Source organism: Urocitellus parryii, chromosome 5, assembly GCF_045843805.1.
Source record: "Urocitellus parryii isolate mUroPar1 chromosome 5, mUroPar1.hap1, whole genome shotgun sequence".
Taxonomy (NCBI): Eukaryota; Metazoa; Chordata; class Mammalia; order Rodentia; family Sciuridae; genus Urocitellus; species Urocitellus parryii.
The window spans coordinates 186,951,843-186,977,033 of record NC_135535.1 but is presented as its reverse complement, the minus strand read 5'-3'; the positions used below and the strand labels follow the sequence as shown (position 1 = coordinate 186,977,033).

Below are 25,191 nucleotides of genomic sequence, written 5' to 3'. Positions count from 1 at the left end.
GGGGTTGTGGCTCAGCAGTAAAGTGCTTGACTAGCACATGCAAGGCCCTGAGTCCGATCCTCAGCACCATATAAAAATAAATAAATAAAATAAAGGTATTGTGTCCAACTACAACTAAAAATAAACATTAAAAAAAAAATAAAAATCAAGGCGTTAGACACAGATATTCCCACCTGGAAACCCCTCTGGTATGGGTAGGTATATATTCTCATCTGTCAGGGTCTTAGCCCTATACTCCCTGATTCACATGACCTATTCACTCATCTACATTATCCACGTGGCCCTAAAGATAGGGTGACCATGTAATTTATTACCTGAACTTCAGTGAAAGTTAGTCCTCTTAACCTCACCGGGATAAGAGGTCAAAATCAGACATGTTGGGCTGGGGTTGTGGCTCAGTGGTAGAACACTTGCCTATCATGCGTGAGGCACTGGGTTCAATCCCCAACACTACACAAAAATAAACAAATAAAATAAAGGTATTGTGTCCAACTACAACTAAAATATTAAAAAAAAAAATCAGGGGGTTGGGGTTGTGGCTCAGCAGTAGAGCATTCACCTAGCACGACGTGCAAGGCCCTAGGTTTGATCCTCAGCACCACATAAAAATAAATAAATAAAATAAAGGTATTTGTGTCAAACAACTAAAAAATAAATATTAAAAAAAAATCAGAGGCTGGAGTTGTGACAGAGCACTTGCCTAGCATGTGTGAGGCCCTGGGTTCGAGTCTCAGCACAACATTTAAATAAATGAATAAAATAAAGACCCATGTTTAAAAAAAAAAAAAAAAAATTCAGACATGTCCTAGACAGATTCAGGCACCCAGTCAGGTGCCTGTATTATAACCCCTTGAGCTACAAGTCTATGAGGCTTCCATAGAACAAATCAAGGTAGGGGCTCGTGGTACATGCCTGTAATCCCAGCAGCTTGAGAGGCTAAGGCAGGAGGACTGTGAGTTCAAAGCTAGCCTCAGCAACTTAAGAAAACCCTAAGCAACTCAGTGAGACCCTGTCTCTAAAAAAATATAAAAAAGGGCTGGGGAAAAAGTTCAATGGTAAATGCCCCTGGATTCAATCCCGGTACACCCCCCGCCCCGCAAAAAAAAAAAAAAAAAAAAGAAATGAAGTCAGGTATAGCTTACCTTTTTAGATTTCCTATTCACCAACTCCTGACAAAGGGAAACATGCACCTCCAACTTCAACATATCAACATTGAGGATTACAACCTTCTTTTTCTGGCCAGATTCTACTTCCTGACCTACAGTATAGAATAAAACAAGGATGATCATTCCCTTAAAACAGGGTGCATAGAGGACAGTACCTCTCCTGGGACCCTTCAACCCAAAACAGCAAAGACATATCTCCTGGGTTTATTATGGACAACAATTAAGTAAACCAAGGTGTTCGACCTGCATAGTTAAAGTTCAGGTGGACTTTAATTTCTGCAACTGATACATATAAATCTAGATTTATTCAGTTATAAGAAAGGATTAATACCTAACCCTTCTTTAGCATGCTGTTATCTTAATTTGCATTCACACAACTAGGCATGCCAAAAGCTTCAGATGGAACAACTCCACTTGACCATTATCTATTTGGAAATGCTATAGCCAGCAGAGGAACAACTGGCACAGGATCATATCAACAAACCACAATGAGCAAACAATGCATTCACCTGCCCGATGATACCTGCTGGCTCTCAAGACCAGGTCAGGCACTGGACCCCCGCTGAACACAACAGAGCCATCTTCCAACACTTCCTGCACCAATAAGTCAAGGACCATTCCTGGGGTCATCTCAGCCACAGTCTGGATCAACACAGAGTCTGCCAAATGCCCAAAAGGAAGCAGGGATTAGTTAGATGAAATAACACTCGCTGGTTTTTTTCCTCTAAAAGTGTGCTGTCACCAACCAAGGAGGGCAGTGGAAACTTGCACCACTAACAAGGTGGTTTTACAAAAATGTCCAGAATCTAGGAAAGTTCTTGTGACAGACAGACCTGGGCTACTTGCTAATCCTACCTGGCCATAATTTGTGAAATCAGCCAACAAATACCAGGAACACAGGATTTCCTTTGGCTTCTAAATTTTCAATCTATCCTTTCAGGTCTAATGCAATTAATTTTACATAATGGCTCAAAGTCTAAGAGGGACCTTTTATCATCCACTATATATTTGCTGAATAAAGGAATGAAAAATAAAGGTGAGTAAACTCATAACAAATGCAAACCCAAGGCCATAAAACTAAGGGAAATTTTTATTCCAATTGGCAGAGGGGCAAAGGGCACTTCTGAGATTTTCATAATGACCTTTATCTTAATCTGGGTGGCAACAGAGGTGTTCATTTCATATATATTTACTAGGCTATGCATTTAATGATTTGTGTACTTTAATGCAGGTCATACTTGCATTAAAAAAAAAAAAGGGGGGGATGGGGATGTGGCTCAAGAGGTAGCGCGCTGCGGCCCGGGTTCGATCCTCAGCACCACATACAAACAAAGATGTTGTGTCCGCCGAGAACTAAAAAATAAATATTAAAAAAAAAAAAAAAAAAAAAGTTGGGCTGGGGATGTGGTTCAAGCGGTAGCGCGCTCGCCTGGCATGCGTGTGGCCCGGGTTCGATCCTCAGCACTACATACAAACAAAGATGTTGTGTCGGCCGAAAACTAAAAAATAAATATTAAATTCTCTCTCTCTCTCTTAAAAAAAAGTCTGCCAAGCCAGATACAGTGGTGGCAGCTGTAGTCCCAGGTACTGGGAAGGGAGCCTGAGGTAAGAGGATTGCTTGAGCCCAGGAGTTCAGGGCAGCCTGGGTAAAAGAGTAAGACTGCTCTCCCTCAAAAAAGTTTTACCTTTTTTTTTTTTTCTTTTTTGAATTATGGAAAACCTAACAACTTATCCTAACAATGGGTATATTTTCAAAACGCACCCCCCCCCAGCCCTCATCCTCTGCTTCCTGCCCCACCAAACAGGCCCAGAGGCCCCCACCTTGGTTGCTCATGAGGCTGCGCACACCCTGCAGCTCCTCCAGGCACTGGCTCAGGAGGAGGAGGCTGGTGCTGGCTGGTTCCCCCAGAGTGCAGTCTGATAGCCGTAGCGACAGCAGCATCCGCTGTTTCTCCTCATCCACGTTGGTCACTTTTGCAACCACTGTCTGCCCCTCAACAAAGTGATCACTTGGGTTGGTTACAAACTTATCACTCATGATCTGAAGGAAAAAGTAGGCAGAAAATGGGGAAAATAAAGGAAGCCTCTATTAAGACAACCCATTTTATATGTCTAAAAATGGGGTGGGGGAGTAAGGAGAAAGGGGACCTGGGAAGCTCCACCCAGCCCTCTCTGAGCACAGCTCTACTGCCCATACATAAAATCATAGGAAGAGAACCAGGCTGCCCAACCTAGCCTTCAGAGAGGACACCCAGCAGCAGAGAAGGCACATTACTAGCAAACCAGAGACCAAGGCTATTTGTGTGTCTCCAACTCCCATTGGTGACCCTCTTGCCCTTTCTAGGCATGTTTCTGGGGTCCTCCCCCATGTTCCCATTTTAAAAAAAACTTTCTAGCAGGGAACGCAATTAGACTTTATTTGATAAAATATTAGAAGTGAGACCAATGAAGAGAAAAAAATATTTATCAACAACCTATGGCAGGAATTAGCTCTGTGCCATTTGCTCAGTGTCATCTTACACTGAATCTAGTCTGAATGCCCTTCCCTCTCTAGGTCCCAGTTTATTCAGCAGGCACAATGGAGGTCTAAGCACAGGACTGCTATGATACTTTCCTGAATGAAAAGTTTAAAATTCAATAATAGGAGGGAATAATAATTTCAAGGATATTCTGGTGTCTTAACTTCTCAAAACCCCAGAAGGCTATAAAACTGGTACTGGGGGTTGTTCAGGAAAATCCATTTCCAACTCTGAAAATGCTGAGTGTAAACATAGTTACATCCTCTTCATATTGGAGACTAAATGGAGCCACGGCCCACTCACCTAATGCTGCCATGTACGGAACAATAGGTGTCCTTTCTCCAGGACCACATGGCAGGTAAAAGGTGTAGCCAGGCTCTTGGCTCCACTCACCCCACCACAAACCTCAAGTGATGCCTCTTGACTTCTTCAAAGAGTTAAGTATCCTGATCCTTCCCATCCCCTCACGTTCCATGAACTTGGTGTCCCATTCGTGGAACTAAACTTACAGCTTTGGGTGCCAGTCCACTAAGACCGGAGGGGAACTGGACAAACACACCATAGTCTTTGATGCTCTTCACAAAACCAATAAGCAGCATTCCTGTATGGATTTCTGAGAAGCTGTTGGGATCCTGACCACCTTCTACTGAGGAAACCAAGGATGGCTTCCTGCAAAGGAGCTAGTGGTAGGTACTCTGTCAAGGAATGATCTCATAAGAGCAGAAGAAATGTCCAACTCTCCCATTTTTCTTTTTCACTTACATCCTCTGCTACTTCAACGAGTCTTCATGTATGCAGACCAGCAGCAAAATCACCCAGAGGTTAGAAGAAGCCAAGTTCTTAAACACCACCCACCTAATGAATCAGCGACTCTGGCGGGGTGGGGCCTGGCCATCTATTTCAGTAAGCCCTCCAGGGACGTCTGATGCACACTAACATTTGAAAATCAATTTTAGTCCTTTACTGATTAGCTCATCTCCAGATTACTGGAGGGGACCAAAAAGGGGACGGCTCATCCCCAAGGTCTGGCAGTTGGGTCAGCCATTGCATGATTCTCTGCTGACCCATCTTCACAACAAACCCTACTAAACCTCTTCTGCCACTCTAAGATGATCTTATTTTATATTCTGTGGAAAGACAGTATCTTCCTTCAGTGCACCACATAAACACTGAAAGGATTATTTATGAGCCCCATGTGCCCAAGGAAAGTGGTAGGGAGAAAAGGAGAAGGACAGCAGCACCTTATTAACTGTTCCACCCCCAAGGGGCAAACACTGAATGTTCCAAGAAGACTATAGGTGACACTGGGGCTGCTCCACTGGGTCTGTGTGTGCATTAACTCCTCCTGATCCCCTGGACTCCTACTCTCCCAGGCAAACTTTCTGCCTACTCCACCCTTATCAACACCATCTGTGAGTAGCCCTTTCTCACTCCTGCTTTTACTTTTCAGGCACAGGCTTCATCACTAGTTTGGCCCTGTGGAGCAATATCCAAGATAAAACGGTTGATTCTTTTCCCCCCTGAGCTTTTCAACTAAGTAGAGCTTGGTCCAGAATTTTCCACCCAAAGGCCCAGGACCCCCCCACACACACACCTTCCACTGCCCCATAGAACCAGTCAAGGATACAACATGTTTCTCACTCTGGCTCAGACACAGGACTCGGTGAAGGGTGTCGCCCGCCTGGAGCCAGCGATACAATAGTGGACCATTGGCAACATGGTCTGACAAATGAGGTGTAGGGAGGAAAGCAGGGATGTTGTGGGGCAGGACAGCCACCTGAAGCCCATCTTTGGTCTTCTCTAAAACCTTCACATCCACCACCTGCTCAGGGAATAGAAAGACAAATTCTAGCACTTGTCTTGAGCAGACAGAAACCTAGTCAGAATCAGGCAGAAGTCAAAGGCACAAAATTCCAGAGCCAGGAATCTCTGAGAGGCCAGAAGCAGGGAGGAAGCTTTCCTCCAGACCTCACCCCACCACCAACTCAGGACTCATCTGTGGGGTCCTATCACTTCTTGCTGATCCCTCCAATAGGTTCCAGAGGAAAGAGGCTGGCCCTAGTGACCAGAGAAGATAATCCTTCACAAACCAGTGGCACTCTGCTGAGAAGCCACCTGTAACAAAACTTTCCTTTCAAAAGAGTTCTCATTTACTCTGGCACACAGGAAAAGAACATAAATGAAGTCCTCTCTCAAAAACTCCTCTGGTCTCAGACTCTCATGAGCTACCTTGATTTCTCTCCAACATGAGCTATACATAGTATCTCACGTGTTAGTGGCTCCCCACTCTGTCAGTGAACAACAGAATAACTTGTCTGAAGAAGTCCAAATACCTGCCCAACATTAACGACTCTTCCTGTCTTCTGACCATGTCCCACACTCTCTTTCTCGTTCTCGGGCTCTGGATCACTCAGCAGTTTGAAGGATAAAAGCATCCTCTCCTTGGATGGCTCACAGTTTAGCACTGTAACTTTCACCACCTGGTGAGAAAGCACACATGATTACCTGCTCAGGCAGCAGGCCTCAAGGCCCAGGAGCACGGTGCCCTCTACTAGTGCTGCAGAAGCCTCGGGAGACCCATCAAGACCCTGGATCACATAAGAATATAGTGAAAAGAAGAAATGTACAGAGGTGACACAGAATCCTCACAAATCGGCCTTCTGAAGAAAAGGAAGACAGAAATAACTTTTTTGGGTACAACCTTAAGTTTTAAAAAATTATTTTTTCTAATCAGACCTAAACTTACTAGTTACACAGCAATGCCCCTGGGGAGACAGTGAGCTTCAGAAGAATTTCTGATGTTAAGGACACTGGTTCATTATAGGTAATGACTGATTTCTTCCAGGTTGTGGGTCTGGGTCCATTAATTAGCCAGTAAGGGCATCTATGTTCTACGCCCCTTCTCCTCCATTTAGCTGGCTCAGGACCACTACATTATTGTGCAGGAGCTGTTTGTACTCTACTCCATGTTTTTGTAAAAGGTAGTCTTCCTACTTACTAGTCCCTCAAATCTTTGTTCACAAGGTCATAAGGGTAGAGAATCCTATCCAAGGGAAATGTACCTGGCCAATGTAAAAGACCCTCTCTGGGTCAGGGATATACTGGGCACTAAGCTCATGCTTGGGCACCAGTCCCTGCACATCATTGTAGAACTTCACAATGCAGCCATAGTCCTTGACCCTGATGATGACGCCATGTGTCTGTAGTCCAGGCTTAGCATCGCCATAGCAGGTAATGGCAGGCAGTTTGGACGTGACCAGAGTTTTCTTCAGGGTCATTACCAGCTTCTTGGCTTCAGGGTCACAAAGCAAAACCTAGGGGAAAGATGGTGGTCCTCAAGTTACCTGTTACCAAGAAAGCTGCTGAACTGGTGCCTGTAACCCCGTGAACCCAAAGGCCATGGGCAATTCCCCAAGAACCTGTTACCTCATCTCCTCTAATAATCTCAGTTGCAAATCTTCTCTGCTTCCTGCAGAATGACCGTCAAGACATATAAATCTCTACATCAAATGTATTTCCTTCCATAAGATATGAAAAACTACCCATCCTAGCCATGCAGCAATGCTCATTATTTTACAGCACCTCCAGAATCTTGTATTCTAGTAACTTCTATCTCACCTCAGCTCCTGCCTAGTAGGTTATGCAGCTAGTCTAATGAAATGAATGACAGGACCAATTTACCATGTTAGCATTATTGTTTATTCCCTCTACACTAGGACTGACTGATGAAATCATCTTTCACCCCTCAGAAGATAATCTCATTAAGGGCAGAGAAACTCCTCTATTTTTATTTCTTGATTTTACTATATAAAATTTTGTACCAATGCACAGTCATTATCTTTGTTGAGTCAATAATAACAAAATAAAGAAGAAAATATAAGGTTGGGAGTATAGCTCAGTGGTAGGCACATGCTCAGCAAGCACAGAATCCTGGGCTTGAAAATCCTCAGAAACTTTCACACTGAGAACCTGAATACAGCAGGTCCTAAGTTAGGTGCTCTGTTTATTATCATGTTTAATCTTCACAACTCTATGAAATTTTTCTTGGAATTCAGGATCTTGTAAAAAAAACCACTCATGTTTCTGTGGCTTTGTCTAGGTTATTTCTATGCTGGAACACAACTCTTGTTCTTCCACAATATTCCAAATCCTAACCATTCTTTCCAGTTCCAAGTCCCACCTCTACCAGAAATCCAGAAGGCATTAAGGTCACATAAGAAGGCTGGGGTTGTGGCTCAGTGGTAAAGCACTCGCCTAGCACGTGGTTCGATTCTCAGCCCCACATATAAATAAATAAATTAAATAAAGGTCCATTGACAACTGAAAACTGGTTCTGCTGTTTAATTAACTGTGTGATATGGGGCAAGATACTCAGCTATCCTTAGCTTTAATTTCTCAGTCTGCAAAATGAGGACAATGTTTACTTTATAGAGTGACAAAATGAAATAATGCATGTCAGGTACCTGTTATAGCAACTGGTACAGAACACATGCTACTTGGTAGTTGTTATGCATAATATCAATGATTCTGTTGTTCCAGCTCACCCTCCCCTCTCCATTTTAAGACATGACAACAGTATATAGATTGCAATCAAATGTGGCAGAAAGTGACACATTGGCTTCTCTCTTCCTATATGGATAATATAACTCCCAATCATACTACCCAATTCCTAAGAGCAGGAAATCACTTTTCCCAATGCCAGGCACACCCCTGTACATAATGCAGATGTTCTACCCTCACTTTACGGGAAAAGGCAGAAACTTCAACTCCATCTAGTCAAAACCCCAACTGACCCTTCAAGAGGTTCCCCAGGCTGGGTGCGGTGGTGCACACTTGTAATCCCAGAGGCTCAGGAGGTTGAGACAGAGGATAGAGATTTCAAAGTCAGCCTCAGCAAAAGCAAGGTGCTAAGCAACTCAGTGAGATCCTGTCTCTAAATAAAATACAAAGGAGGGCTGGGAATATGACTCTGTGGTTGAGTGCAATTGATTGAATTCAATCCCAGGTACCAAAAACAAAAAAACAAAAAAAAGGCTCACCCGGCACTTGACCTCATCCCCAATGTGGTACTTCTTCTCTGGATTCTTCATCAGGATGTCAGCCAGGTGCATGGCAGGTACTAGGCCCCTCATTTGCTCACCCACCTTCACCAAGATCCCAAATGGCTTTATGGTCAATACTTTTCCCTAAGGAATCCAAAGAAAAAAATGCTATGATGTCTCTCAAGAATGGTTTCCCTTCATCTTTTACAACAGAGATGTCACACCTCTTTTGAAGCCTACCTTCCTGGGCTAACTATGCATGTTATTCCAGATCTCACATGGGTAAGCACATAACCACACAGATAAAGATTTAATGAGGTTTATTTATGGAAGCATTCACATGTTTTGGTTGAGCATGTACTTTTTGTCTGCCCTGAAAATACATTCCCTAAATGAGGGGACCAAGTCTCCTAAGGAACAAACTCTACCAAAAAAAGGGGAGCTGTTTAGAGGTACACTGAAGGCCAGGCAACTTGAACTGGCTTCTAATATTCCAGAGAGCTCAATTATCACAGAACTAACTTTCAATGTGCTATAATAACCACCACCAAATCCCAAGTCCCAGTGCTATCATCTATTGCCTCTCTGCTGCTAATTAAGACCTTACCTTGATATTAATTACAAGTTACCCAAGGGAAGAGAAAGAAATTCCAGTTAGCAGGCAGAAGCAAGGAACATGATTTCACATGTGTTAACAGGAAGACTAATGAACTTACAATTAACCTGTGAACTACAGAATGTCTGAAGGTGGGTATCTATATATAAGCTTGAGGTCTTACCTTCACCACTGACCCAGTTTTGATGTCATGATATCCAAGATATTGAGCTTCGATAATAGATCTAGGACAAAAGGAAAATACATGATTAAATAAGCTTGGGCTAAAGTTGCCTAAAAGTCAGCATGACTACAATCTTGCTGACAAGAAAAGAATCCCACTTCCAGCAAGGCCAGGAGATACTGAGAGCACATGCACACAGGAGCACTCCTCTACACCCCCACACGGGATAATGGCAGACTTACGTCCGTAGAGAAAGCAATGCCAGTTCATCCATTTGGCTGTAGTCAATAATTCTACATTTGTGAGTGTTCCCTGGCTTGAAGGCCTCAGGACTGAAGACTTTCTTAGAATCAGAGAGATGGCTGAGCTGCAAAGTACCAAGTGATTGAGTACTTGATGACTCAATACATTTATCACTTATCACAAAAAGAATAGTTTGACTGTTAAAATACTTTTTCTCACTCTTTACCATCATAGAATCTTAACAAAATGGGGCTAGGGTTGTGGCTCAGTTTAGAGTGCTTGCCTAGCAATGCAAGGCCCTGGGTTCGATCCTCAGCACCACATAAAAATAAAGGTATTGCATCCAACTACAACCAAAAAAGAAAAAAAGAATCCAAATCTCCATAACATCAGAGAATAATCTAGATCACAAGTTGGTAAACTGCATTCATAAGCCAAGACCCATTTTTATGGAATAAAAAGTTTTATTGAGGGTCGGGGCTGTGGTTCAGTGGTAGAGCACTTGCCTAGCATGCATGAGGCACTGGGTTCGATCCCTGGCACCACATAAAAATAAATGAAATAAATAAAGGTATTGGGTCCATCTATAACTAAAAAAATATTTTTTTAAAAAAGGGGTTGTGGCTCAGCAGTAGAGCACTTGTCTCACATGTGTGAGGCCCTAGGTTCAATCCTCAGCACCACATAAATAAAAAACAAAAATTTAAATTAAAAAAAATAGTTTATTTGAAGCTGGGCATGGTGGCACATGCTTGTAATCCCAGCAACTTGGGAGGCTGAGGCAGAAAGGAGAACTGCAAGTTCGAGGTCAGCCTCAGCAACTTACCAAAACCCATTTCAAAATATAAAAAGGGTTAGGAATGAAGCTTAGTGATATAGTTCAATCCCCAGTATCAAAAAAAAAAAGAACTTTTACTCAAACAGTCATATTCATCCATTTACATGCTGTCTGTGGCTGCTTTCGTGCTGTAACAGAGATGAATAGCTAGGACACAGACATACAGTCCACAAACAAAATATTCACTATTGGGCCCTTTAAGAAAAACTTTGCTCGTCATTATCCAAAGTATATGTATGAAGACATGAATTGGTGTGAACATACTTATAAAATAAACAGAGCTATAAAAAATTGTGTTCTATATGTGTAATAAGAATTGTGATGCATTCCACTGTCATGTATTTAAAAAGCAATTAAAAAAAAAAAACTTTGCTGAGCCCTGGTGTAGCTCCTAACTCATTCTTTTTTTTTTAATATTTATTTTTTAGTCTTTGGTGGACACATATCTTTATTTTACATTTATGTGATTTTGAGGATCGAATCCAGTGTCTCATGCACGCTAGGCGAGCACTCTTCCACTGAGCCACAACCCTAACCCCTTACTCATTCTTGTACATACTATTGACCAGGAAACAATAGGGCAAGTTGGTTCTAAAGCACTCTGATATAATAAAGACATTGTTCTAATCCCTGCGAATAGTCTTTCACACTTGGGGATATATAAAAATGAGAAACTCATATCAAGAAATAAAGAGCTGAGCACAGTGGTGCACACCTGTAATCCCAGCAGCTTAGGAGGTTGATGCAGTGGATCTCAAATTCAAAGCCAGCCTCAGCTATTTAGTGAGGCCCTAATAAGCAACTTAGCAAGACCCCGTCTCAAAATAAAATAGAAAAGAGTGCTGAGGATGCAGCTCAGTGGTTAAGCACCTCTGGGTTCAATCCCCAGTACCAAAACAAATAAATAAACAAAGAACGCATGCCAGGCACAGTGGCACATGCTGTATCCCAGTGGCTTGGGAACTGAGACAGGAAGATCTCAAATTCAAAGCCGGCCTCAGCAACTTAGCAAGGCCCTAAACAACTTGGTGAGATCCTGTCTCAAAAAATAAAATGGGCTAGGGATCTGGCTCGGTGGTGCAGCGCCCCAGATTCAATTCCTGATACCAAAAAAGAAAAAAAAAAAAAAAAGAGAGAGAAAGAAATGAAGAAAGCAGAAAAGAACCCATGTATCTCCAAAGTTCTTCCAGTGACAAGATCCCTGACCAAACAAAGGCTTCTTACCCGGGCATAAGCCAGAGCCCCATCCTTTAGCCTGAAGGTGGCCCCAGCCTTGTTGAAAAACCCCTGGACAGGAACATCATCCAGCACAGCTCCTAGGTGCTGGCAAGAGAGCCGGGTGAGTGGGCGTCCAGGTTGCAGGAAGACAGGGCGCAGGCTCAGGCGCACAACTCTGGTCCTAGGATGAACACAAAGGATGCAGGCCCTTACCTAGACAAAAGAAAGGGCAAAATGAGTAGCAGGAGGAATAGAGCAGACTCCCCATGTGCTGATCACACATGAAAGTACTAACATATTTAGTAAAGTTAGCTTGGACAATCAAGTACAATAAGGAAAAGTTAAATAAATGTCCTGTAAAAACTACATCTGGGGGTGGGGCTATAGCTCAGTGGTAGAGTGCTTGCCTAGCATGTGTGAGTTCGATTCTCAGCACCACATATAAATAAACAAAGTTCTATCAACTACTAAAAAAAAAAAAAAAATTAAAAAAAAAAAGAGGGCTAGAATTGTGACTCAGTGGTAGAGCGTTTGCCTGGCACGTGTGAGGGCCTGGGTTCAATCCTCAGCACCACATATAAATAAATAAAAGATCTACTGACAACTAAAAAATATATTTAAAAAAAAAAAGAAATTATAAAAAAAACAAAAAACCCATAAAAACTACATCTGACTAAATCAATGCTTACTAAATCAACTAGGGGTTCAAGAAGCTAATGCACATACAACAGAAAATACATAATGGTGTCCTTACAGCAAAAACTCAGCATAGGTAACTCAGCATAAGTTTTTGCTCTAGTAACACCCAGAAGCCTGATCTAGCTGAGCATGGCAGCACAGGCCTGTAATCCCAACTACTTGGGAGGCTGAGGAAGGAAGATTATAAATTCAAGGCCAGCCTGGGCAATTTACCCAAGACCCTTGTCTCAAAATACAATGTAAAAACAGCTGGGGAAATTAACAAATGGGCAAATGAATTAAATAGACACCACTCAAAAGAAGAAATACAAATGGCTAACAAATATATGAAAAAATATTCAACATCATAAGCAATTACAGAAATGCAAGTCAAAACCACACTGAGATTTCATCTCACACCAGTCAGCATGGCAGTCATCAAGAATACAAATAAGAATAAATTCTGGAGAGGATGTGGAGAAAAAGGAACACTTATACACTGTTGGTAGAACTGTAAGTTAGTACAAACACTATGGAAATCAGTATGATAGTTCCTCAAAAGACTAGACATGGAACCAACATATGACTCAGCTATACGACTCCTTGGTATTTATCCTGAGGAATTAAAGTCATCATACTATAGTAATAGTATGATAATAGTTGGTTCTGAAGCATTCTAGTGCATACCCATGTTTACAGCAGCACAATTCACAATAGCCTAATTATGAAACTAGCCTAAGTATCGATCAACAGATAATAGATAAAGAAAATCTGGTATATTTACACAATGAAGTTTTATTCAGCCATAAAGAAACATAAAATTATGTCATTGGTAGGAAAATGGATGGAATTAGAGACCATTATGTTAAGTGAAATATATCAATTTCAGAAGGTCAAGGGTCATATTTTTTCCTCTCGTATGTGTCAGGGAAAGAGGAAAAAGGAAAAGAAAGGTTGGGGGTGGGAAGGGATCTCATGAAAATCAAAGGGAGATCAACAGAGGAAAGGGGCAAGAGGGTAGGAAGTGGGAAGTGCTAGAGAGTGATATTGGCCAAGTTACATTGTTACATTGTGTGTATGTATGAATATGTAAGAACAAATTCCATCATTAAATACAGCTATAATGCCCTAATTTGAAAATGTAAAAAAAAAAAAAAAAAAAAAAGAGGCTGGGGATATAACTCAGTGGTTTAGTGATCAAGCACTTGCCTACCACATATGAGATCTGATCCCAAGGCCAAAACATGCAAAATGTCTCAACTCTGTACATAAATAGTACTATAAAAGAAATATATTATCACAAACAGGTTTGACAAAATATTAAAAGTATTATCACTAGATGATGGAAAAATCTATTTTCTCTGAAAATTATTTTTCTCTACAGTATCCATGAGAATACATTACTGTTAAAAAATGAAAAAAGTATTTGAGGATTTAAAAAATTCTGAATAAATTTTAGTGGCATATCCTTCTCAAATATCCATGTTCATTGTAAAAAATTCAAATATTTAGATATATAATAGAGTAATCACCCAGGGTTAATCACAATTCATGCCTGATTACATAATCCTCCAGTGTTTTAACCAGGTGATTCTTTTTAATTATTTTTCCAAATTGGATTCATACTACTCATAGATCATTTTTGTTATTTTTTGTGGCACCGGGATCAAACTCAGGGCCTCAAGCATGATAAGCAAGCACTCAACCACTAAGCTACATCCCCAATCCTTATAGAACTTTTTAGAACCATGATTTTCTACTTAAAAGTATCTTCCTATGATAAATACCCTTCTAAACTACTTTAAATTATAAAAGCAAGCTGAGCACAGTGTCACATTCCTGTAATCCCAGCAGTTCAGGAGGCTGAAGCAGGAGAATTACAAGTTCAAAGCCAGCCTCAGCAACTTAGCAATGCCCTGAACAACTTAGCAAGACCCTGTCTCAAAATAAAAAACAAAAAGGGCTTGGGGTTGTGGCTCAGTGGGAAGTTCCCCAGTTCAATCCCTGGTACCACCTGCTCCTTGTCTAATTTCAACCCAAGCACTACTAGTAGTTTCTTGTGCTCCCTCCAAAACACTTACTATCATTCCCCTCATCTTTTCTCTATACACCTGTACATATGCAGTGCTAGGACCTTCCTTGAGGCTAGCTGGGACACTGTATAGCTGCCTGGGACACAGTTGGAATCAAGAAAAGATAGGTGCATCATTTCTTACTGCTTGGTTTGAGAAATACGTCCCAACTTTCTTGGGTTCCAGGTGCATAAAGTCAACAAGGCCCGTGAAGAATGTGAGGAAGTTTAGCCTAAGACCAAACTGAGTCACCTAGAAATAAACAGAACAAGTTATAAAAAACATTTCTCTGAAGGAACCAGGAGTATGAGAGACACTGTTCTTAGCAAACACTGGATGCCACATTATCCACAATAACTGTATTTCTCTCCCCATCTAACCTTTTATCAATCTTTCTTCCTATAAAATTAACTAGCAGAATAACTCCAAGCACTGGCTATTTCTTTATTCAGCAAGCTCACCTCCCTTCCAGCCAATAGCAGGCATCAACCCTCCATGCTCTGGGATTTCTCAAGGGAGTGCAAGGATCTTCACACAAGTATGCTTGGGAACTGCCAGACTCACAACTTGGATAAACTGTGGCGAAACAGCTTATCACTTGGAATTATGGAGGGAAATTTCACAGGACAAGCTATAAGAGTTAATGGTAGGGGTTAGGGCAGGGCACAGCAGGACCCTGTCTGAAAGTTAAAAAAAAAAAAAAAAAAAAAGTGGAGGGAGGGAGGGCTGAAGCTGGGTGGTAGACCACTTGCTTAGCCCTGGGTTACATCCCCAGTACCACTGAATAAACAAATACATGCATGCATAAAATGATAAGGGTTAGGAGGAATGACAGGTTTTTAAAATTTTTTTTTTCTAATTGTAGATATACGGCATGTCTTTATTTTATTTGCTTATTTTTTTATATGCGGTGCTAAGGATCAAACTCAGTGCCTCACACATGCTAGGCAAGCACTCTGCCACTGAACCACAGTCACACCCTGAGACAGTTCTTTATTATAAGCCTTTTATTACCATTTGACCTTTTAAATCAGCACTGTTCAACAGAAATATAATGCAAGCCACATGTGTAACTTTAGGTTCCTAGTGGTCACTCCCCCCGACCCCAGATCAATCCCCAGGTCCCCCATTACCGGGGATTGAACTCAGGGGCTCATACATGCTGGGCAAGTACTCTACCACTGAGCTACATCTCCAGCCCCTTTTACTTTATTCTGATACAAAGGTCTCTCTCTAAGTCACTCAGGCTGACCTTGAACTTGTAATCCTCCTGCCTTGGCCTCCCATGTAGCTGAGATCCTGAGTACCTGGGATTACAGACCTGCAGCGCTCAGTTCCTGGCAGTCACATTTTAAAAAACACAAAGAATGTGGGCACAGTGGCGCACACCTATAATCCCAGCAGCTTGGGAGGATAAAGCAGTAGTAATGCAAATTCAAAACCACCCTCAGCAACTTAGTGAGGTCCTAAAAAACTCAGTGAAACCCTATCTCTAAATAAAATATAAAAAAGGGGATGGCGGGTGCTGGGTTGTAGCTCAGCAGTAGAGCACCACAAAAAAATAAATAAATTATTATTGTGTCCAACTACAACTTAAATATATATTTTAAAAAGGGGGTGCTGGGGATGTGTCTCAGTGGTTAAGTACCCCTAGGTTCAATCACCAGTGCCAAAAAAAAAAAGAAACACATAAAATTTATTTTAATAATAGCTTACTTAACCAACTATGTCCAGAATAGCAGTATTTGAACATATTGCACTAGACACATTTCAAGTGCTGAATGGCCACATGTGGGGGATAGCCTGACAGCACAGTTTAGATGGTATGCAAGTTCTTATTATAACAAAAATTTGGAAAAGAGTAACAATGAACGGCTTACCTTCTGTACCTGGGCTTTGACCACCAGTCCTGGTAGCAAGTTATTAAGGGTCCAATTTTGTTCCTCAGTAGCAATGGCAGTAGAAACTTCTGAATGCCCTATAGACAGACTAACAACTCCTCCATTGCTTTTCACCTCTTCAATTACACAGTTCAAGTACTGACCTACCTTCAGTTTAGCACCTGGAAACACATTCCCAATACCCAAAAGAATGAGAAGGACTTTAACACAGGCCCAAGCAACACTTAAAAAGATCTATGGTCTACATGCCCAATTAGCATCTCATATTCCCCATATTCCCAATCACTAAGGGACCAACTACAAAAGGGAATCTGAAATTCAACTACCTCACAAAATATGAAAATCTCAACAAGCCAGGGGAGTGCTGGTTTAGAGGCCCTGGGGCCCCAAATTCAGTGAAATCATCTAGGCGAAGCAAACTGAAAATGGTCCTACCATTCCCTGGCCCTTTGTACATCTTCCCTTTCCCATCAGTTAGGATTAACCACCAATTTTCCCAAAGCCAAATAGCCTTCAGGGTCACCATTCTGTCATGCTAACTGCAAAGTGGCATTTAAATATAATCCCCACATGCATGTACCACCTCACCACCATGCAGTGGCCTCTCTCACCTTTGTTCTTTTGCTGGATGTAGTCCTGAGCTTTTTGCAATGGCAGAAAAGCTCTGGTTCCACCAACACCAATGTCCACTAGGTAGCCATGGTCTTCCAGGCTAGATACAGTGCCTGTCAGCAGCTGGGGGAAAAGAAAGCATGCCCCAAAGTTCCAAGTCAAAGACAACAGGACACATGATAAACATCCACTTCCAAACACAAATGTTTCCACTTTTAATCTTGAACGCTATGCAATAACCACAATCCCCACTTTTAAACTTTAAGCCACAATCCCACTAGAGGACAAAAGGCATCAACTTTCTCCCAAGGTCTGAAGGATCTTCCAGTTTCTACCATTGCAGCCATCAACATATCTTCTCTAAGCACCTTCAAGACATCAAAAAAAATCCTTTAACCTCCTTTACATTTCGTGGGAAGTAGCATGGCTCTGATGTTAGCCACCTGGTCTTTTGATAAGTCACTTAAACCTTTGAGACCATGTTCTCAAATGTAGAAAGGAAAGAATGTCTATTTGCCTCATAGGTTGACTGTGAGAAAGTGCTTGAAACAATACCTGTCATTGGAAGGCTCTCAAAACTTGGCAATTTCCTGCAACTTGGCTTATTTTTATTCCCTTTTTAACCAACTACATCCTTCCAAACTTTCCAGGCTTTTCTCAAATCTCACTTTTAACCAAATGTTGCAAAATTACATTCATATTCTGTCCCTTAATTGCCAGAGTACTTATTTATAAGGTTGTAAGTTATTCTTTTGTACCTATTGGACTTGAAGGATCCAAGCCTGGACTAAATTCTTCTTAATTTCCACAGGGCTAGATATAAAGTGACAGGGTATCCACTAACAGCTGGCAGATTTATGGCCCCATCTACCCTGCCACCTGCTCTCAGCTACCCTCAAGCATTCCACACAAATGCCAAAAGGCCTCTAAAAAAGGCTTAATCTGAGAAGAAGTCCTGGGAAGTCATTATGAGGAACTCCTCACCATCAGCCAGCCCCCCACTAAGGTTCCCTGGAGGCATTTGTGTGCTGGTGAGCCAAACCTGAACTTGCTTGCCCTTTCTTCCTTCCAAGACAATGAAATTAGGCTCAATTCTTCAATGTTCATTAAGCACACAAAGCGCTCAGGAGACCTCCCCTCCAGGAGAAGATCCATCTGTGTGTAGCCATTAAGCCCAAAGTAAAAGGAGGTGGGGGGAGGGAAAAGGCATGCTGCCTGCTCCTCTTCCCTGACCCTGGATACATACCATGCCAGGCTTCAGGGCCTCAGCACTCAGCACTCTGTTGACATTTTTGGGGTTCAGTGATAGCTTGACACTTTTTTTGCCCCTCTCTGTGATTCTCAGACTGCTTACCACACATCTCACCAGCATTCCAGGTGAGAAAAGTTCAGGCAAGCGTAGCAGGTCCTGCATAATACCAATGAGAAAGAACTGATACATCCCTCTCCTCTGAACAAAGAATCCACTGCCTTGGCTCAGTGGCTTCTTATCCTCAAACCCACAGAAATAAAAAAGTGAATAAAAAGTAACCGTTCAGCACAAAGGAAGATGGTTCTGAGGCCAAGTCATAATCTTGAATCTTGAATTTCAGCATAAAGTCTCCAAATAATAAGCAGTTGTCAAGGACTCCTCAGAAGAGCTACCTATATTTATTATCTCCACTTCATCTACTACTCACTCTTCAGCTCAAAGCAAACTGCTTTCCACCCCTCACTCCATTTTTTTCTCCCAAGAAAAATCACCAGTAACCTCCATGTCTCTAAACCTAAGACTTGTCCCAGCCACCTGTCTGCCTCACTACCAATGTGAAATATATCATCAATGGCTTTACCTTCTCACAAGTTGGTAAATCTTGGACCCAAGCTGCCATCAATCTCAGAGCCTGGACTACTACAATGTCCTCCCAATTTGTAAGAATCTCCTTATGCCTTTTCAATCTATTTCCTAAGTTGTCCATGTGTCACCCATTCCAGTGAGGACAATTCAAGGACTTTCTGTTGATTATAGAATTTAAAATCAATCCTTAATATGGTCTACAAAGCCATGTATAATCTGGCTTCCACTCAGCCCTCTGGCCCCATCTCACGCCACACTTTCCTTTGCTGTCTTTACTCTAGCCATACCAGCCTTTTCTATTACACAGCATCCATCTTCTACCTGAACTCCTTTCCTTCTGAGCCAGGAAGCCCTCATCCTTCAGATCTCAGCTCAAGCATCCTTTCCTCATAGAGATCTTCCAGGCTCCTTGGACTAAGTAAAACCCTTTATTGTTTTGTTTTGTTTTTTAAAGCACACTTTATTATAAACTCTCATTGCACCTTTACCTTTCCTTCTTAGCATTTAGCAAAGTGGTAATCTTACTTTTATTTGAATACCACCTACTTCCAGCAACAGGTTTCACAGAGATTTCCCTTACCTTCAGAGGGTCTTCTTGTGCCACCTGTTCATTCAGCATTTTGGTATAGTCATCAGAGATTTCAGTTACTTGCACAAATCCCTGGAGGCCATTGGGGAGACTTATCACCAGTTCCAGCTCATTTACCTCTTTCACACAACCTAAAATCCGCATTCCCTCACAAAGGGACTAGAAGAGAAAAAAGGAAATGTGTACAGTAAGGAAGAGAACAATGATAGGAAGGTTAGAAGACCTGGTTTCTAGTATCAATTGCAACAGTTAAAAGCTACAGGAATTTTGTAAATTAAAAAAAAAAAAAAAAACACCTAAGTGTGAATATACACACATATTTATCAGATATCTGAGCACTGTAAAAGGTCTACAGGCAACAGTATTAACAGTACGGAGTCACCAGAAGACATTTTTTCTTTTTTATCATATCCCAAGCAACCCAAATTCAAATGTCTGGCAGACAACACAGTGATGGATGCAGGCCAGCGGAGACAAAAGTAGTGTGGTGTGCACATGTTGGCTCTGAAGAGTGCAACCACTATGCAGCTCCTTTGTGACCATAAACATGAAGGAACATGGACACTTTAAGTTGTAATGAGGTGGAATCACATTTTCATGTAAAATCTATAGTTTCTACTGCTGGCACTAAGTTAAACAATTTTTTTTTAAAAGTAAACAAGACAAACAAGATATGCCTACAGGCTGAATCGTTCCCCTCAAATCATTTTTTTTAATTAATATGTATCAGGAGTTAATAATGTAAGATTTTAAGAACATAAAGTGCATTATATCTGAGGTAGCTTCACTTTTATACAATGAATAGGTAGCCAGGCATAGTGGCACACACCCATAATCCCAGTGGCTCAGGAGGCTGAGGCAGGAGGATAGTAAGTTCAAAGCCAGCCTCAGCAACTTAGCAAAGCCCTTAGCAACCAAGACCATGTCTCAAAATAAAAAAGAAAAAGGGTTGGTGATTTGGTTAAGTGCTCTAGATTCAATCCTGAATGCCAAAAAATAAAAATAAATGAAATGAATGGGTAGAATGATTGCTAAATTTACTGTCAGCTCAAACCTTTGAATCTATTAAAAGTCCATGAAAACACAAGCAAGATAACAGCACCTTTTAAAAAAGGAAGACATTAGGCATTGGTTTAGCAATCAAATACTCAACATCTGTAAAAATCTTACATACATAGATGAAATCTATATATAAAAGGCAAAAATGAAAGAAAAGCAGGAAAGAACACACAAACTTAATCAAGATAGTATATCAAAAAGAAAACCAAGCCAGGCAAGGTGGCACACATCTGTAATCCTAGTGGCTCAGGAGGCTGAGACAGGAGGATGGCAAGTTCAAAGCCAGCCTTAACAAAAGCAAGGCACTAAGAAACTCAGTCTCTAAATAAAATACAAAATAGGGCTGGGGATGTGGCTCAGTGGTTGAATAACCCTGAGTTCAATCCCTGGTACAAAAAAAGAAAAAAAAAAAAAAAAAAAACATTAACAAACCTCAACACTAAGAATTTCAAATTTCTCTTTGATAGACTTGCTGTTTTCTTTTTTTTCAATTTTTAACTTTTTTGTTTTCGCTGGTCCTTTCTGGCTCTTTTTCCTTTTGGTGGATTCTTCTTCAGTGGAAATCTATAGGGGAAAAAAAGACCCACAAAGATCTAAAAGAAAGAGAAGCAGCAATCCGGTCTTTACCTCACATTTTAGGTTATGTCACCTTGTTTTATTACTCTGCTACTCTCCCTCTCCACTCCCAACTGTTCCTTTGATTCCTGCTATAATCCCAACTCTCCCACCATTCACCCATCACTGCCAAAGTTTGAGAAGCCGCCTTCATGTTCCTAAGTCTTTTCTTTCCTGTATTCTTCTTTCCTTGATTGGAAATGAACACTGAGGTTCCCAGCTTAAGAAGAAATATGCAACACTGCATGAAAACAGAATCTGTGGTCAAGAGACCCAAGCTGAACTCCCAAACTCTTCCATGATAAGCTATGCAGTCTTAGTAAATACATAATCTTCCTAAGCCTCAGTTCCTCATAACAGAATGACAATTTCTACATTATAATATAGTTGGAAAGATTACATAAAATAGATCTAAGGCCATACACTCAAATGTTAGTTTCCTCTAGCTTATGAAATACAGTCTACTTGAGGTGAGACTGACTATAAATTCTAATGCATGGAGCTGGGACTGGGGCTCAATGGTAGGGCACTTGCCTAGCATGTGTGAGGCACTAGGTTCAATTCTCAGCACCACATATAAATAATTAAAATAAAAGCTCTATCAGTAACTGAAAAATAAAATATTTTTTTAAAATTCTAATGCAAATTCTGACCACTGTATGTGGCAAAGATCCCATTTAAAAACATAATAATAAACATGCTTTTTTTTTTCCCCTCTCTTTAACCAACATGGCACAGAATTCCCAAGGACAAGGTACAACATTACTTCAAACTCAATTATTAAATGTCATGCTTCAAAAATACAGCTTTGTGATGGTAGAGCCTCGCCAATGAGTTCAATTACAGAAGTGAACTTCAACGAAAAACAAATCTGAAAAATAACAAGTCTCAAATATGGCTCATTCTCCACAAAAATGTTAGAAAGTTTCAAGTGAGTCTCACCACAGCAGCATATAACCTACATCAAATAAGTTGTCTTGTTCAGCTGACTCCTGGAAAGATTTCTCTAATTTGTGGGTCTTTCTTGTACCCCCTCGAGGGAAGCTTTCTTCTACAGTTGCCATATTTGGGTCTCCTAAAAACAATGCAAAGAACAATGGTGAGAAGTAGCATTAATGGCAGGTTTCATAAAGGCTGTGATCAATGAGTAAGAGAACTTCCTACCAATGTGCAAGACAAGATTTTCCCTCCCATATTTTTTATTGTGCATTATAGTTGTACATAACGGTAGGGTTTGTTGCTATATAATCACACATGTACACAATATAATTTGGCCAATAGCACTCCCCAGCACTTCCCACTCCCCACTCCCTGGTCCCTTTCCTCTGTTCTACTGCTCTCCCTTTGATTTTCGTGAGATTCCCCAGCCTTTTTCTTTTTCCTCTCTAGCTTCTACATAGGACAGACAACATATGACCCTTGAATTTCTGAGTTTGGCATATTTTGTTTAACATAATGGTCTCTAGTTCTATCCATTTGCCTACAAATGACATAATCTCATCTTTTTTTATGGCTGAATGAAACTCCATTGTGGATACATACCACATTTTCTTTATCCATTCCTCTATGAACACCTAGGTTGGTTCCATACTTTGGCTATTGTGAAGTGTGCCACTATAAATATAGGTATGCATGTATTGCTAATAGTGTAACTTTAATTCTTTAGAATAAATACCAAAGAGTAGTAAAGGGCCAGATGAAGATAAGATTTAAGACTATGAGATAGATGGTTGAGATATCAGGCCTCTGTTAATCCATATTTTATCTTTCCAAATATCTCTGCTTCAAAACCACAAAATCACTCACGTTCCTTCATGAAAAAGACTTAGATTTAATGTAGCAAATACATTAAGCAGCTACAATTATATCAGAGATACAGAAATAAAAGATAAAATAAGCTGGGTTCAGTGGTGCACCCCTGTAATGCCAGCAATTCAAGAGGTTGAGGCAGGAGGATCTCAAGTTCAATGACAGCATCATCAAGTTCTAGGAAAACCTGGGCAATGTACTGAGACCCTCTTTCAAGATAAAAGGCTGGACAAATGTTTTTTTCTGATAAGTGGATGCTAATCCATTAAGGGGTGGGGGGCATGGGATGAGTGGAGGAACTTTGCAATGGCCAAAGGGGAGGGATGGGTGGGAAGAAGGCATGGGGATAAGTGAGATGGTGGAATGAGACAGACATCATTACCCTAGGTACATGTATGATTGCACGAATGGTGTGACCCTTCTTTTTGTACAACCAGAAAAGTGAAAAATTGTGCCCCATTTGTGTACAATGAATCAAAGAGCATTCTGCTGTCATGTATAACTGATTAGAACAAATAAACTTAAAAAAAAAATAAAGGGCTGGTGAAATAGCTCATTAGTAAAGCACACCTGTGTTCAACGGAAAAAAAGAAAACAAAACAATTACACAAGTAATTTACAATATAAATCAGTTGGGTGCAGTGGCACATGCATGTAATCCCAGCAGCTCAGAAGGCTGAGGCAGAAGGATCACAAATACAAAGCCAGCCTCAGCAACTTAGTGCAGCTCTAAGCAATTTAGCGAAACCCTGTGTCAAAAAATTAAAAGGCGGGGCTGGGCTTGTGGCTTAGAGGTAAAGTACTTGCCTAGCATGCGTGAGGCAATGGGTTCGATCCTCAGCACCACATAAAAATAAAATATTGTGTCCTCAAGTCCCAATTCCATAAACAAACAAACAAACAAATAAATAAATAAATAAAAGGGGGGGTCTGGAGTTGTATGAGACACTAGGTATGATCCTCGGCACCACATAAAAATAAATAAAAACATTGTGTCCTTATACAACTAAAAAGTTTTTTTAAATAAAAATTAAATAAATAAATAAAAAGAGCTAGGAATGTGACTTAGTGGACTGAAGCACCCTGGTTCAATGCCTGCTAAAAATCAGATTATAAACCATAAACAAAGAGCTTGGAAGTGGTGCCTTGGTAAAGAAAGCAAGCTTCATAAGGAAGATGCTTCTGAGCTTAATGTTAAAAGATAAATAGGAGGGCTGGGGCTGTAGCTCAGTGGTAGAGCACTTGCCTCCTAGGTGTGTGGCCCTAAGTTCACCTCATAAAAGTAAATAAAGATTAAAAAAAAAGATAAATAGGAATTTGATGGGTAGGAAAGTAATGTATGAAAAAGGAAAAGTGGGTGACCTTGGGAGATTCAATAAACACTAATAATTTGCCTATCAATTTTCAATGGCTTGCTATTGCCTTTGAACAGTTGTTCAATTAGATCATAGGGAAAATTAATGCATAATAATTAGAGTTAAATTCTAAAAGGTTGGGATTTGGAGAAAAGATCTGAATTAGAAATTGGCAGTTTATGTTTACTTTGGCAAGTAAGATTCTTATGTGGGGAAGCGAGAGAGCAGTAATAAAGAATATAGACTGGACTGGCAACGAGGGGACTTGCAGAAAGGAAATCGTGTAGGATTTAAATGCAATAGCCAAGAAACCATGAAAACCAGAAGTAGGTACAAGTGAGAACAGAAAATAGGAGGTATTGGTTCTGTGAGATACTTGGAAATAAGAATCTAGAAGGGCTTGAGACTTAATAGAGGTAACGACCGGGAAAGACCTTAGGGTTTGGAATCAAAGTATAAGTGAGGGATTCATAGAAACAGGAAAGTGCAAGGGATTTAGTTCGCTGGGAACTCAACCCTCAATCTTATTTCAGACAAAAGGAAACCGAGGCTCCAACAACTAAGGCCATCCAGGAGAAGAGAAGGAACTTAAGCTATTTCCCGAGGATAGCTTGGGGTTACAGGAACCGCTAGAGCAGAACTGGGCTCAAGTGTACGAACCACTCATTTCAACAGGTGGGTGCATGACAAGGACCCGATGTACCTAGCCCCGAAGCGGATCTGAAAGCCATGAAGTTTCCTCCCTTCTCGCTCCCGACCTCACTCACCAGCTCCGGGCGCCTCTCTACCCCGGAGTAGGTCCAGACGTACTCACACACGCGGAGACCAAACCTACAAGCGCGTGAAGCTCTTCCGGAAG

The 25,191-nt window shown here is 41.0% G+C and overlaps 1 protein-coding gene across 2 annotated transcripts in view; it reads right to left on the bottom strand.

Annotated features, from left to right (window-relative positions):
• The window catches only part of Pdcd11 (programmed cell death 11), a 44,178-nt gene extending 19,000 nt beyond the window's left edge, over positions 1-25,178 (bottom strand). For both annotated transcript variants that reach the window (XM_026401113.2, XM_026401114.2), the window contains exons 1-19: positions 25,100-25,178; positions 22,131-22,243; positions 20,986-21,117; positions 19,486-19,653; positions 18,315-18,476; positions 17,068-17,191; positions 16,436-16,617; positions 14,700-14,807; positions 11,812-12,018; positions 9,749-9,873; positions 9,507-9,567; positions 8,725-8,871; positions 6,748-6,999; positions 6,019-6,165; positions 5,313-5,507; positions 4,195-4,365; positions 2,988-3,207; positions 1,676-1,825; positions 1,143-1,258 (exon numbers count right to left, since the gene is read on the bottom strand). In XM_026401113.2, coding sequence (XP_026256898.2) covers positions 1,143-1,258; positions 1,676-1,825; positions 2,988-3,207; positions 4,195-4,365; positions 5,313-5,507; positions 6,019-6,165; positions 6,748-6,999; positions 8,725-8,871; positions 9,507-9,567; positions 9,749-9,873; positions 11,812-12,018; positions 14,700-14,807; positions 16,436-16,617; positions 17,068-17,191; positions 18,315-18,476; positions 19,486-19,653; positions 20,986-21,117; positions 22,131-22,232 — 2,769 coding nt within the window. In that variant the 5' untranslated portion in view covers positions 22,233-22,243; positions 25,100-25,178. The remainder of the gene's footprint in view (positions 1-1,142; positions 1,259-1,675; positions 1,826-2,987; positions 3,208-4,194; positions 4,366-5,312; positions 5,508-6,018; positions 6,166-6,747; positions 7,000-8,724; positions 8,872-9,506; positions 9,568-9,748; positions 9,874-11,811; positions 12,019-14,699; positions 14,808-16,435; positions 16,618-17,067; positions 17,192-18,314; positions 18,477-19,485; positions 19,654-20,985; positions 21,118-22,130; positions 22,244-25,099) is intronic.
• Positions 25,179-25,191: the final 13 nt, after the last annotated feature.